We start from the raw sequence: 15045 nt of genomic DNA on the forward strand, positions 1-15045 counted from the left end.
CCGGGCGGCTACCTAGCGTCACTAGAACTGCAATAACTTTTGCCGGCAGTGTGATGCCGACCTAATTTTTTCAGCAAATGAATCACAATTGTACGGTATATGTTATGGACGTTGTCTCGATGTGAGGCACGCTGTGCGTTTTTTGGTAGGCCTATGTAAATATTGAAATCCTCAAGCCCTTCTGCTTTGTGCAAGTGTGCAACAATTAGCTTACAATAACTGAGTGGGAAGTTTTTTAGATGCACTATTGTTACCAATGGATTCCGCACATTTTCCCCTTTCAGCTGATATCTTACTTACGCATTTTCAAGCAAAGAATATGACAGGAGACTCGTCAACATTTACATGAAAATCGCAGCACAAGTTCGGTCTCACGGAGCAAAACAAAACGGTGTACCTACTTTGGGAGCCCATCAATCTGTGCCAGAATGAGTAATATTTCTTCTGGATGATATTTTATACAGTCTGATCAATTTACGACCAGAAAATATGAGAAAATCACGCTTTAAAATTTGTCGAAAATTAGGGTATTGGCCACATCTGAACCCGGATAGCGGCTGTGTGCGCACGGGTGGTGGAGAGTAGGGATACTGTGGTGCCATATTCAGGCTATGTCCGTCACGATGCAGCGCCATGGGCCGTGAGGTCGGACCGCCCCGGCGCCATCTGCCCACCGGGCTGGTCCCAAGGTCAGCACGTCACGGGTACGACTGTCGTGACGGTCAGCAGTCCCACGGGTCGCCACGACAGCCGTCATCCGACCGTCCGCCTTCGAAACCAGACTGCAGATGATTTGGCAGATGACATGACCGGGTGAGGTGATTTCGCCGTGCGGATGGAGGGTCAAGGCGAGCTGTTCTTGCGGTAATGCCGGGTTCCAAGCACGTTTTCTGTTCGGAATAGTTAGCCGAAATATCGGTCATGTGCCCTTTCAGACCAAGCAGTTCGCATATTCGTGCACTGCCAGTTCGACTCTCTGAGCACTCCCGCATGGCAATGACGCGTCCCGGGAGGATTTTTATCGGTACTTTGCGTTTATGGTTTATTCATAGGACCGCAGGATAATTGATCACGCAAGGACAAGCAGCGCAGCCTCGGCCAAATTAGAGGCAGGATTCGTGTTCGTTTTTGCATGTCAAGCTCCGGCTAATTCATGGTGTCATTGAGTATTTATTCACGGATTCCTGGTAAATTAGCCCTAAGAGTGTTACTGCGATGGCACGATCCGCACATGCACCGCTAATTTCATTACGCTCATAAGGGGATCGTGAGCGCTTACAATGCACGCTCAATGGAATAGGACACCAAAGACTGGGCTAATAGCTTATGGCCTACTTGAGGCTTGAGCATCACGAAGTTCCGTGGTGACACTTGACAAAAAAAAACACACATATGACTTTTTGTTTCATTTTCTAGGACCCTTAGCAAGAACCTCGCTCATCTGAAATTAGGGCCAAATGAAAGAGCAGCCCAGGCATTGAGCTTTTGCGCAAATTCGTCCTCAAGAATTGAATAGGGGTAACGGGCGGAACACCAGCGTTCAGCGCAATGTTTGTCCGTCGGTAACGGTATCCCTTGGCATGCGGTATCCATCCTCTGAGCTCCAGCACAATGCAGTGACTGGTGAGACGGGGAAACGAATGGCCCGGCGCGGCGCGCCCCTCTGCCGTTTGTCCGCCCTCCCCCGCTCTGCCCAGCGCCGAGCGCCGCCCGCCCGACGACCGGGCGGGCAGCCCATCCGTCCCGTCCTCAGCACGACAGAGGTGCGCGGCCGGCCCCAGATCGCACCCGATTGCGATGCTAATTGCCGGAGCGCCGCGCACGATCAGCTGGTCCTGGCGACCTCGACCCCGGAGCAGTGACCTTTGACCGGGTCACGTTAGCTGGCCGCCCACGGTTGTCGTGAGGGGGCCGGCCCCGGGACCACGCGATGCAGAGGATGGGGCTGACCTCTAGAGATCCCCTCCATTGAGCGTGACCTGTATCCAGAGCAGTGGTTTACTGAACCGCGAAACCGACCGTTACAACGTGGCCTAGACCGAGCGAATCTGCGAGTGAAGTTTCCACCCTGAAATCCTACCCATCGAACACCTCAGGCTAATGGACTACACGGATCGGGGTTTTAGAGACCGGTTTTTCATAGCTGAGTCGTGAGGTTCTGCGGGTTTACGTCCACGCGGAGTCCCGATTCCCGTGTCTCGATGCATTCGAAACAGAGTGAACTATATACCTCTTATTTCACAGACCGAGCGATTTGAGTCGTATAGATTTGTCTATTCTAGCCCTCGCATGTGTAGGGGGGGGGGTCGGATGGACCCCCCATGGTTTTTCGCGAATAACTCGCGTAAAAAGCGGCCGATTGCAACGAAACTTTCAGTACCCTCGCATTGATCAATTTTACACCTACCCTGAAAATTTCATGACCCTGACCCAAATGACCTTTGACCTGTGACCTCTTTTCCCAGACCATGTTTGGCAGGAATCGCGATTTAGCGTATGTCGGCTCGCATTAGCCGCGCGTTTGCAAGCTTTTCGTGGTTTCAAACGTTCAAACATGTGATTTGATGTTGCTCCCATACATAAGGTTGGGTATCAAGGTCACCTGAAGGTCAGGTCAGGTCATTGACCTTTGGTGACCTCGGGTGACCCCGGTTCACTTTTTCGAGTTTTACATGTTTCTAGGCTAGTTTTTGGAGCTGAATTCGAATTTAGCAATCATTTGAACATTTACGAAGTAGTTTTGGTGACTTCGTAACATGTTACGAAGCTGTCAGAGGCGGTTGACACGTACTACGAATACCCGTCACGACGCCTACTGGTTGACCTGACCTGACCTGACCCGACCTGGTCTAAATGCTTAACGACATCATCTGTGATCAAAACTAACACGATATTCGTGATCAGCACCCCGAAAAACCACATAGCAGCCACACTTTACGACTTTCTAACAGGTCCCGATTTTCCCGACTTTGGGTCATTGACCTGACCTGGAAGGTCAACCAATGACCTAGGACCTTAAAATTTGGTAACATCGGCTTCCTCTCGTCACGGGCAACACGCTCGTTTTTTCCGCAAAGCTCTAGCTCGATCAGGGGCCAAACGGCAAGCCGCAAGGGGGGGTCCAACCGACCCCCCCCCCCCCTACACATTAGAAGCTGCCAAACGCCGCACACATGCGAGGGCTAGCATTGGAATTACTGTAGCAATGTAGCACCGGGCAAACCCGCCGACTGCGACTCTACCTCAGTGACTCAGACCCGCGTCTCGTCCGCGGCGACCACTCCTGTCTCTCCTAAGTCCTTCAAAGAAGATCCCATGGTCCGGCGGTGTCCAGAGAAAGCTAACCGGTTTTGTCCCGCTAACACCGCCACGCGGTAACCGGACGGCGCATCCGACTGGGGGATTTTGTCGCAGCTGCCCGCGAGGTGACCGCACCGAACGCCGGCGAGACCGGACGAGCAGGTTCGTCCGCGACAGTCTAGTGTAGTCCATGAGTGCTCCGCAGGTCATGTCATTATACAACCCCGTGTCATGTCATGAGACCGGGCGAGCAGGTCGGTCCGCCCCAGTCTGGTCTGGTGCCGTCCAGAGGTGCTTCGCAGGTCATGTCATTATACAACCCCGTGTCATGTCATGAGACCGGACGAGCAGGTCCGTCCGCGCCAGTCTGACTCTGATTCAGTCCAGAGGTGCTTCGCAGGTCATGTCATGAGACAGTCAATTCGGTTCGTACTAGTTGGCTTCGCATGAACTGAACAAGACTGGAGAGGGAGAGAGAGAGAGAGAGAGAGAGAGAGAGAGAGAGAGAGAGAGAGAGAGAGAGAGAGGCAGACAGACAGAGAGAGATGACCAGACGCCTCCTACCGCAGCCAGGTGCGGCCAATCGGAGGGGCGTGGGAACGTTGCAGGCCATGTGACCACAGATGCCAATCACTGGTGTATCGGGCCGAGCCGGTCACGACAGTCGCCTAGTCTGACGCGGCAGATCCACCGCTGCCGCCGCGTCCGCCGTTAGCGAGACACTAAAACGGGACACACGAGTCCCATGTCCGACAACGGGTTCAGCCGGGATGAGACTTTTCCGAGAGAGAGAAAAACAGGGATTTCAAGGTCTGGGAGATGTTGAGATGGATGTCTATAGATTGCCGAAGTGGTAATTTGAGCGGGAGGGAGTTACTTATGTGGAAATAGAAATCCAACAGCATGTGTTACGTGGTGAGTCGTAGACCGCAGCTGTGCGGTGCCAATTACAGATACCTACACGCGCAGTGATGACCTTGCTCGCATGCAGGCTCAGCAGACTGCAGAGTCGATGAGTTCGTCAAAGTTCGTGCAAGCTGAGAGTGAGGCGTGAGCGGGAATGGGATGCCAGGCTTTCGCAAGTCCTCGAGTACCTGTTAACTTTAACCCTCGCCCGTACATGGGGGGGAGGGGGGTTACCCCCCCCCCAGGTAGTCTTTCTGCTCTGCACTCAACATTTTTAGAGCTAGAAGGCTGATTTTTCGTATAGCTGCTCCTCTATCCTTTCTTGATGTCCACAGAAAATTTCAAGATTCTGTGGTCTTTGGTTTCGGAGATATGACCTTGTTTTTCAGGTCATGTCATGACCCAAATGGCCAATTCTCAACATTTTGCGTTGGCTATGGGCCTTGTGAGCTTTGGACACCTTAATTTCGGCCTTTTTTACCAGTCTTACCTCCCACCTATCATGGAACATGTTGTTCGACGATGTACAGATGTCAAGGTCAAGGTCAAGGTCAACCTAGGTCATCTAAGATAATTGCGTTTTAGGCAAGCGGAATTTACTTTTTGTGAAGTTTTTTTGACGGCATTTTTGGTAAAAGCTTCTCAGATCATGATTTCATGTAATATGGACACATAAACAATCGGTGCACACATCAGTATACACACAGACACACACAGACATACAAACACATATAATTGACCTTGACCTAACTTGACCTGAAATGACCTCAGCAGCAAAAATCTGGTCGGGTAGTGTGACAAAGAGGTTCTAGCTGGCTTGGCACCAGAAAACGGCATCGTCATCGGTATATGATAAGCAGTGCACTTGATATCCAACGGTGACCCAAAACAGCAACATTTTTTAGTTTGACCTGACCTGGAAGGTCAATGACTGACCTGAGAAGGTAAAACTGGGTATCATTGGATTCGTCTCTTCCTAAGGAATCTTTTTGGTCTTTGCCGCTAAGCTCTATCTCCAACAGGAACGAAATGGAGCGGGGGGTGGCAACCACCCCCGCCCCCCCCATGTGCGTTCTAGGATGGGAAAATGGCATGTGCGGGCGAGGGTTAAAAGTTGACATATTTGTATAAAGTAGTGTACCTACATAACTAATAAACACTATAAATAAACCAAATGTTTAATGTAACATACCTACACAGTGCGCGCACATTGAACTGAACAGCGTATTTTAGGAAGCAGACACACCTTGCGAGTAATTTGACGGTGCCATTTTACAGCTGCTGGAAAAAGCACCATTGACACTTTGACAATTCTCCTTCCCTACTCCTCATATAACGGTGCCTGACATAAGCCGGACTTCTCTTTGACGGCACAGCACCATCCATTACCTCCTTCGGAACGGACAGCGGCATGCCTACATTCCACTTATCGTCCCGGGATGGTGGCGATGTCGGTGGAATTCACAATCTCCGCTGGTTCAGATGTGAAGCTGCAGTTACGATTGATTCGCTGACAGCGGGGTGCGCATGTGGTGACCTCAGGTGCAGATCAGTGCAGCATTTTTCTACATTTATCTTTAATCTGACAGGAACCCTGATTGGCAGCTGTGCTGATTAAAAAAGGTTGGTGACGATGGAGATGAATGTTTTAGATTGGGGATAACGTAAGCTGGTGATTGAAATAAAATACGAATAAGTATGTTAAATGTGACTCATATTTCACGGTGGAACGCTGCCGGCTTTCGAGGAAATGTCAAATCAATTAGGTATCTTTTGCGTAAAACTCATTAGTGACTGAAGTTGAACACATCAAGGCCGTTATGTATCGCGGAAGGGATATAGGTACCGAAATATCGCTTCGACAGCACTGCTAAGTACAGCATTACAGAGCGCTGTAAAACGTAATATGTCTATGGCTATTTCTGATCCGATGATTTTAACCGGTTATCCACCAGTTTCTTTTATCAGTTCCGACACGTTCCACTTCCATTTTATCTAGGGGAAAGTGGGGTAAGACGGTCAAGGTAGGTAAGACGGGCACCCCCTCTGCAGACCAAACCAATAGCGCTACGAGCGAGAAAAATTAGGACCAGAATAGCCTTTCCCACTACACACCGCCATTGAAGTCTGGTGAATTTGTGTTCGGTCAATAATCTTTTATTTTGATTTCTTTAAAACACTCATTTCATTGAAAACATTCATAATGTATTGTGCAAGCTTTTGTGTGCAGCACTATAGAGTTAAAAACTGGCAATCACTTGTGGCACACTCATATGCCTCCAGTGTTCATTCACCGCGGATTTGCTTTGTCTGCATCAAATTGTCCACAGAGAAAAATCGTGCTGAACTTCTGACATTGAGTTTGGGGTAAGACGGGCAACTATGAATCCGATGGGTCTGTAATGGTAAAAATATTTTTGTTGCTGTAGGAAAAAAGAAGCATTTCTGATAAGAATATGTTCGATTCCGATACTCACAGACATGTTAGCAATATTCCTTCGGCACAGTTTATTCTCGAATAATGAATGTGAAAAACGGCTCTACATGGCTTCTGAACTAGGGCCTATATACGAGTATACGCCTTCTGCACGAATCTCGTATACTGCCATTTCCGAAGCACTTGAGACCAACGAGCGACTGTATCAATGCGGCTAATCTCGGGCATTTGCTGCGAGCTGTGCTGGTCGGTGAAAGAAGCTGGCCGTCTTGCCCTACCCATGTGACCGTCTTACCCCATGGAGTGGGGTAAGATGGGTTTTTGCAAGGTTTTGCAAAAATAGCTGCAGTTTATTTGTTGAGTCAGGTCTAAGTCTCATCTTCTGGCAAATGGAAGTAAAATGTCTGTAAAAGGTTTTCACTCAGTTTCCCGTTTCTATGATGTTTCTAACCGGCCGAAAAATGGCTCCAAAGTTAAGGTGCCCGTCTTACCCCACTTTCCCCTACGGCACACAAAAATTATTGAATTACCGTTCTCCATGCCAACCCCTATCACGCATTGTGATCTCAGGCTAAGAGGTTTGCCTTGACGTATACGCACTTCAACTTTCATCTATAGTCATTCGATTAGGCATCCCGCGATTGGCGCTGTGTTCTTGCATGCCTTGTCGCTGTTTGAGCCAGCTCTAGGTCAACCACCGATGGTCACAGCTCTCCAGCAAGGTCACAGACTCTCCGGCGATCCGTGGCATTGAGTACTCACGCTAACTTCAGGCCAGCGACCGTAAAACACGGTGCGGGTGACTCACTCCGGAGCATGACCCGGGCCGCACTGAATCCCAGTGACCCGCGTGACCCGGCCGCCAGGGGTCACGGCGCTGATGATCGGGTCTTAATTAGAGATGAAGAGATCACACGCGGGGCTCAGCTGTAGGGATGGATATTGAATAGCTTTGTGCACTGTACAGGATCATCCAGTAAATAAGGTCATGCTCGTCCTTTTTTGGTCGAAAAAGTTGTTCACGGTTTAACCTCTGCTCTATCCTCTTTACCGTTGTCTTTCGGTCAAATCTGAGAACATTACTCAGGAAGAGAGACTATCCAATGCGCCTTTCCGCGGGGCAAAAGTTGGTTCCCGAGTGTTGTGCCGATTCATTGAAAATTGTCGCAATAGGCGAAATTTGACTTTCGATGACCTCTGGTACGCACCTTGTAGTGACACGCGGTAGGCGTTCGAAAGAATGCCAAAAGCATGAAACGACTTCGGTAGGTATTTTTACAGATCAAGCCAAAGGTCAGGTGACCAGAGGTCATCGAAGGTCAAATTTCGCCTATTGTGATAATTTTCGACGAATCGGCACACAACTCGGAAGCGAACTTCTTCCCCGCAGAAAGGCCCATTGGATAGCCGCTCTTCTCTACGTGGGGTCGTGACGCAAGATCCGAGTTAGAAGGATGTATTCAAACACCCCCCGCCCCCAGCAGGGCGTAAATATTTGTGGGTATCATCAATCATGCCTGCGTCGTAAAAAAAACGACACAGTCAACCATTTATGTCCTTCAAAAAGATTTTACGAGCTAAATGACATAGTGAGACAGTATCATGCGAGCTCATTGTAAAACAAGTCATATTCTAAAAGCGAAAACACTGCCGTACATCAGATAAGGCATCACGTGTAGGCACACGTGTGTAGCATTAGTTGGTATGCTTTGTGGATACAACCTTCAGTTAGCCTTAAAAGTACATATTGTACGCTCTTCCGCGCCTTACAAGCGAAATGCGACAAAATTATCCACCAACGGACAACGGCTTAGGATGATGAGATGGCTGCATGCGACCGGTCCGTTTGTAGTTGACGTGTCCTCAGCCGCTTGTCCTGCATGCCAAGTGCCAACACATGACAGTGGTACGACTTATGATAGGTCTTTGTGGCTTGTGCAGAGTTTACAGGCAACAGTGTCACAGCCCACAAGTGTTTTTTTTTTTAAATCGAGCTCTGACATTTACGCCGGAAACCATTTGCATTGTTAACCCGCGCCCCGTAGGGCTACCGGCGGACCCTACCACCCGTATGGGGGGGGGGGGGCGTATCGGCCCCCCCCCCCTAAGATCTCGGAAAGTTACCGACCGATTTTCAAAATTCAAACGGCGTTCGATAGCCCCACCCGGGAACTACCTTGTGACCAAATTTCATTGACCTAGGTCAAACCGATGACGTCACAGGTCAGGTCAAAGGTCAGATTTTCACCGTTCACAGGCAATTCAAGAAATGTGCTGTGAAAGCGAGTAAATTGGTAATTTATTGAAAACCATCGATGGTACATTGTTCGTCAAACACATACTTTGCTATCTGAGGTCACTGATACCAGGTCAGGTCACAGCGAGGTCAGGTCACCGGGGGTCACAATATGAATGTGTCGTGTGATACATGTTTTATGGTCCATTTTACATGACAAATGCAATTATGTGGGTTAGGCAGCCTTTGGGGCCAGCCTAGGTCACGTTTTTGTGAAGGTCAGGTCAAGGTCAGGTCAAATTAGGTCAAATTTCAAAGTTGATATTTTTGCATAAAATGGGTATCGATTCGATGCAGCTCGTCACGGGGAGTCTAATGGTGGTCTTTGTTTTGCTCTACGAGTTCTAGAATTGCCAAAAATTGAGTTTGAAAATTTGACGTCATCATTTTTGAACAGTTTTTTTCGCTATAACTTGGCCAAAAAACGAGGTATCGATCTGAAATTTGGTATGTAGATAGAAGACGGTAGGCACTATCACATATATTCCGGTTTTTTCGAAACTCAAAAAACTTTTTGGATTTTTTGGCGAATATATCCAAAAAAATGCTTTTTTGATTTTTGGGGGTCAAAACTCAAAAATTTCAAAAATTCGAGATAGCAGTTTTGTAGCCCTGTCAATTCTACACCTTTTATGTCTTGATCATTTTTCTGTATCTTCAAAGCTGTAGTCCTGACAGGTCTTCTCGCGAAGGTCTTTTTTCGGTCGAAAATGACAGAACATGACGTCACTCTGACGTCATTTGTGGCCAACCTATCATAGCCTCTGGAAAAATTTTTAGTCGCAATGTGTAAAATTGATGCCCGGAGGGGTCCTGAAAGTTTGGTGGCGATATCTCCAGCCGTTTAGGAGATATCGACCGAAAAGGACAGGGGGGGGCGTTTCGGCCCCCCCCCCTACGGGGCGCGGGTTAAGTCACTACTATTTTATTTTCTGCCAGCTAAAGTGCAATGCCTTTACAGAAGATATTGTTTATCGACGTCCCTGCGTGAACATAACGTAATAGCATCAAGTTTTATGTTACTTGTTCAAGCCTAAAAGAAATCAACAAGAATCGATGGTTGGCTTCTAAAAACAATACCTAGCACACATAATATACAAATTTATCACATCGCATCGCATTATTTGTATCGAGCGGTTCCTGGCAGGGCTTTAACATTTTCTTTCCGTCAAATTAATTATCAACAATCTAATATTCAGTTCTCTTTCATCAAGTAGAAGAAAATCTGTTGTGGATCTCTTCGCAACGGAGTCTGGCCTTTATTCTAAGAACTCACCACACTATCCCACCCCGTCTTCTCTCACGCTCCAAACCATCAGCATTCGCTGCATAAAGCGACCCATTTTAGATCCCAGACATCCTTCCTCCGATGATGTCACCGGCTGTCCTCCGATGACGTCACCCTCTTCCCTCCGATGACGTCGCCCGATCTCCTCCGGTGACGTAAGAACCGTCCTCCTATGACGTCACCTGCTGTCCTCCAATGACGTCAGACGCTCTCCTCGCAGGCGGCGGCGGTGGTCGGGCCGACCTCTGGCTCCCTGTCGGTGGCCACTGCTCGGCTCAGCCGGTCCCTGCAGCGTGCTGTGCCCGCCACCAGGCCAGGCAGTGGCGCCGGACCGCGGTACAACTCCCGGCCCGAGCGGGGCGCCGCAGTGGCCCGCAGACCCGCCTCCGGGTCCCCGTACCCGGCCGTGTACGTGGAGAGGTACCGGCCGGGCGGCGGCGGTACCGGCCGGCACCCGGGTACCGCCGGCAGAGCCGGGCAGGGCGCCGGGCCGCGCGGGCAGGGCGGCAGGGGAGCCGGAGCCGCAGGGCCCGGGCAGTGGGTGGTGTCCGCCTCCGGGAACACCTCCGATAGGTCCCTCTCCGGGGGAGCGCACGGCGACGTCAGCCGCCGCGCTGTGGGGTACTCCGGGTCCGCCAGGTGAGTGGGGTCCACAGGGTCCAGGGGGTGCGCTGGAGCCACGCTGGGACCTACAGGATCCTCACGATCAGCTGAACATGGCTGAGGTCCCTCCGGCCTCTCAGACTGATCCACGGTATTCTGTACCGGACTGCTGTCCCTCTGTGCCTCGCCTGACGCGTGCTGTGTCGTCGGTCGGGTCTGCTCCAGCTCTGGGACGGGCGTGGTGCCGTCTCGGGGCGGCTCCTGGCGTTCGGTAGCTGTCGCGGGGGCCGCACGGTCACTAGGCTCGAGGAGATTAGGAGATTCATCAGCTGGATCGTGAGGCTCAGTCGGGACGGGAGGACCCGAGACCGGCTCTGGAAAAGGAAGGGTGGGTGAGGATGGAGACGGACTGGATTGTGTCGTTGAAGCAGGAAGGGAAGGTACGCTACAAGTTGCCCGAGAACATACCGCCTGAACTAAAAAAAAGGTACAAAAAATCACTTTCATGTAGGGGCATCGCTTTGAAGATTAATTACAATTCCAGAATTATAGGCAGATAACGTTTGCCAAACAATACGGCGGATTATTATATGACGGCCAGCACAAAACAAGTTTGTGTGCAATCTCTACAACTGCTTACAAGTCACGTCTGCAACCACAAGCCAGGAAATACATCAGCACATTTGCAAATCCTTCCAGAAACTGGGAACATTACATATTCCTAAAACGGAATACGAAGCACAAAGCTGAGCACGTCGTTGAGTGTTTCAAGTGAGATCATCTCGCAAACGATCCGTGGTAAGCCGGTACATGACATGAATTATAACGATCTAAAGCATTTTTCCTCCATTTCATCTAGAGTCAGCCAAGAGACAGGCGGCCGGCAGAGCCGCCGAGGTCCGCAGAAACTCTCTGGACTGACGCAGCCGCCGGCGCCCCTCAGCTCTCCCTCTCCCCGGCCCCTGGGCTCTACCTGGGTAGTGGGCCTCGCTCAGCTTGTGCTGCAGTGCTGCCACCTGCTTCTCTAGTTGGTCCATCTTGCGACAGGTGTCGCCCGCGTCTTGAGCCGCTTCAATGCACGCTCGAACCTGGAACATGTGCCGTGAATACTAAATAACCACCGCATTGGCACGCGGCAAACACTGCGCAATCGACATCCACAATCAGCGCAAAATAATCAGTCACCAGGAATCGCAAACGGACATGTCAAACGAAACAACTACTTTGCATGTCAAACACATTCACCCTTCCTTGCACAACATCGTCTTAGACAACATCAAATCAGCGTATTTTTGCAAGTGGGACGAAAAAAGCCACGGCCGTCTGTCCGCGCGTTCCATCCGCCCGCAGTGTGGCGACATTGGCCGCTCTACCCGCCGCCATAGCGCACGGTGCCGTCAAACTCTGCCGGTCTGAGCCAGTCGCCGGACCGGTTTGGGCCGCCATCGGAATGTCGCTGTGACTTGTGGCACTCAGCCGCTTCCAGTTATACCAGAATGCCGGCGGCTATATTCGCTTGGTGTCACATTTCTACAGCCGGCGGTGAGAGGAGTGTTATCTCTCTCCTTACTCTCTCCCCGCCCCGGTGGATATGTTTACACTCCGTCATCGTTTCCCTCTCTTAGGCAAGAGGAATGCATGCATAGTGCGCATTGCACAATGCACATTACTCGTTTTACTTCGCTCCAGCCACAGTAGCTGGCCTTTAACATTTAAGCATTAAACCCTCAATTAATTGAGTCGGTTTAAAGCTCAGAGATGACGGGCGACATATCGAATTACATACGTGCTGTATATAGCTGCACCGGTCTGCAGCAGATAGTGTCAAAAATCCGTCGGTGTCAATAATCCGGTCCCTTTTCTCCCTCCCTTTCTTCTTCTAGTCTCTCTCCGCTCTTGCGCTCTACCTCACGGCCATCCCGATCCCCGGGTCCTACAGCTCACCTCTTTAGGTATCGGCGGGCACGTCAGAGCGTCATCGGTGAACTGACTCGGAGCTTTATCGGTGTCAAACAGCCACGACTTGCGCCTCCGGAACTGCATCCACTTGTCTGCTGTCTGAGTGGGCTGAGGGGGCAGGTCAGGTCAGGTCAGGTCCGGTCAGGTCAGGTCGAGATCGAGGTCAGGTTAGAACAGGGCGTGGTTATGATGGGTCGGGGTTGGTGTCTACTGTCTAGTTGAAGTAGTTCGCGTGAACGGGATTCGTAATAAAAATCCTGCTTTTTTTGTTTCATTGATCGAGCTGATACGATACGAGCAATTACAGCACGGGGACCCGCAGTTGCTACTGTACAGCGACCCTGAGTAAATTGTCCCAGCACCCTCACAGGGAACAACGATTAGCTGTCAGAGGGCACGCACAGAAAACCTCAGCTGCTCTTGTACAGGGACCGGCAGTCGAAATCAATGTTATCGGTTGTTACTGGGCAGGACAGACGGCTAGAGTTTGGGTTCGTGTACATACACTGTACAGTAGCAAATGCGGGTCCCCGTGCCTCCCCAGTCCCCCTCTTTCTCCCTCCACCCCCCCCCCCCCCCTCCCTGTCTCTCTCCCTCCCTCCCTCCCTCCGACTCTAACCTGACAGCGGGGCTCCCTCTCGACCCCGGCGCGCCCGTCCCTGCCGTACGTCTCCCTGTATGTGGACTGCATGGTGTGCTGGTTGTGATTGGTTGGGTGGGACGGTAATACACCCGTGTTCAGCTGCCGTAGCTGTCTGGGGACAGACAGACCAGTGAACACCAGTCAGACACATATAAAGATCACACAAAGGCAAGTCAATGAACTCTGAATTGGATGCTAGGCTACGCATTGTGCGAACGACGATCGTATGCAGCGAAAATCGAAGCCGGCTATCTCAAATGAAAATGAAATCTGACACAATTACATAATGAGTCACTTACAGGGATAAACCCGAAGTCCTAACCAAGGCATTTATGCTCATTTTTGCTGTCAAGTCGTTCAATTACCATCGAAACTGCTCGTTTGTACAATCAGTCCACCACAGATCGTACCTGCTGAGAGCGGTGTCGGTGACTCCGAAACTCCTCACCACGTGCAGCGGGTGGGAGCGGTCCAGGGGCAGCCGGGCCCGCTCCTGAACTGTGCGGTCCAGGGAGTCCTGGAACATACCAACACACACATCGAGCACTGCTTTACGGATAGCGCTGGCCGAGAAGAAACGATGCAAAAGGTAATTAAGAGCCATTGATCTAACATCGACCATGTTTTGCAATATTCGGGAGGGACAGATACGCGTTATAGCTGCATGGAATCGAAATAGGAAAAATGTTGTATCATGAGCTATACAGGGTCTTATACTATACCACGTGACCGGCCCCCTCACAAATGCACGTACCCGAGTGGTGCTGTGAAACTCGTTGTGGGTCAGGTCCGAGATGCGGTTGTAGGACGATTTGTGCAGGTTCCAGATGTCCGATCGCAGCGGATCGTAGTCGCGAGGCTCGGCCTGCTCGCTGATCTGCCTGGAAAAAAGAACAGTGTTTTGATGATAAGTGACTTCCATAAGTCACTAACAACGCTAACACCATTTGATGACATTATTGCAATCGGAGAAACTTTGTGAAAAGTGTAGCAGTGTTCTTAGAGGAAAGCAAACCATGTGAACTTTTAAAGGCACATACACATGTAGTTATCGCCTTGGGCGCATCATAGAACAACATTGACATGACGTCAAACTTTGGGAACTTCAGACGATCAACTTACCGGTCACTGGTGCGAACTTTCGTGTTGACATATTCTCCCCTTCCTCGAAGATTCAGTGTGCCGGGCCGTTCCGTAGTGTTGTACGCCATAACTTCTCTAGCAGACACTTCCTTCTCAGTGCAGTAGTCTGCAACCGAGCTACGGATTTACCGAACAAATACTGAAATCGCGTGCGCTCTGAAGAGCCTCTGCAGTGAATCGTTCGCAATAGACTGTTACAACTTGTGCTTATTCAAGGTGTCAAAAGAAAGGCTCGGTTCGCGCGTGGATTCGAGTTGGATTCGAGCATCAACCGTATCGCATCGCATGTATCGACGAAACATCACGGGTCGCAGGGGCGGAGGGCAACCGTTGCCATAGCAACGCAATTGGGGTCCGCTTTGCTCGAAAACCTAATGGTTTACATGATTGAAGGAGAGATAATCCGTCATTGCAAAATACAACGCGCTGCGTAGCCACGACGGCAAAAAAAGGCAGAAAAGCAAGTCTAA

General features: G+C 50.4%; 1 protein-coding gene across 1 annotated transcript; it reads right to left on the minus strand.

Moving 5' to 3' along the window:
* Positions 1–9897: 9897 nt before the first annotated feature.
* LOC122388347 (WAS/WASL-interacting protein family member 1-like) lies at positions 9898–14900 on the minus strand. The gene is made up of 7 exons (XM_043379376.1): positions 14555–14900; positions 14187–14313; positions 13843–13949; positions 13409–13544; positions 12775–12897; positions 11804–11918; positions 9898–11204 (listed from the first exon to the last, which is right to left on the minus strand). The coding sequence occupies exons 1-7, from the start codon at positions 14641–14643 to the stop codon at positions 10429–10431; spliced, it is 1473 nt and encodes a 490-aa protein (XP_043235311.1). The 5' UTR covers positions 14644–14900; the 3' UTR covers positions 9898–10428.
* Between the last annotated feature and the right edge of the window lie 145 nt (positions 14901–15045).

This window comes from Amphibalanus amphitrite, unplaced genomic scaffold (genome assembly GCF_019059575.1).
Source record: "Amphibalanus amphitrite isolate SeventyFive unplaced genomic scaffold, NRLGWU_Aamphi_draft 000319F_arrow, whole genome shotgun sequence".
Taxonomy (NCBI): Eukaryota; Metazoa; Arthropoda; class Thecostraca; order Balanomorpha; family Balanidae; genus Amphibalanus; species Amphibalanus amphitrite.

What these genes read in the sequence shown, in the direction of transcription:
- LOC122388347 (XM_043379376.1), bottom strand. Translation starts at nt 14,643, where the DNA reads ATGGCGTACAACACTACGGAACGGCCCGGCACACTGAATCTTCGAGGA. An exon ending in AGAGGGAGCCCCGCTGTCAG is followed by an intron (nt 12,898 to 13,408) that starts GTTAGAGTCGGA and finishes CTGCCCCCTCAG; the next exon opens with CCCACTCAGACAGCAGACAA. An exon ending in GAGCGAGGCCCACTACCCAG is followed by an intron (nt 11,205 to 11,803) that starts GTAGAGCCCAGG and finishes TTCCTTTTCCAG; the next exon opens with AGCCGGTCTCGGGTCCTCCC.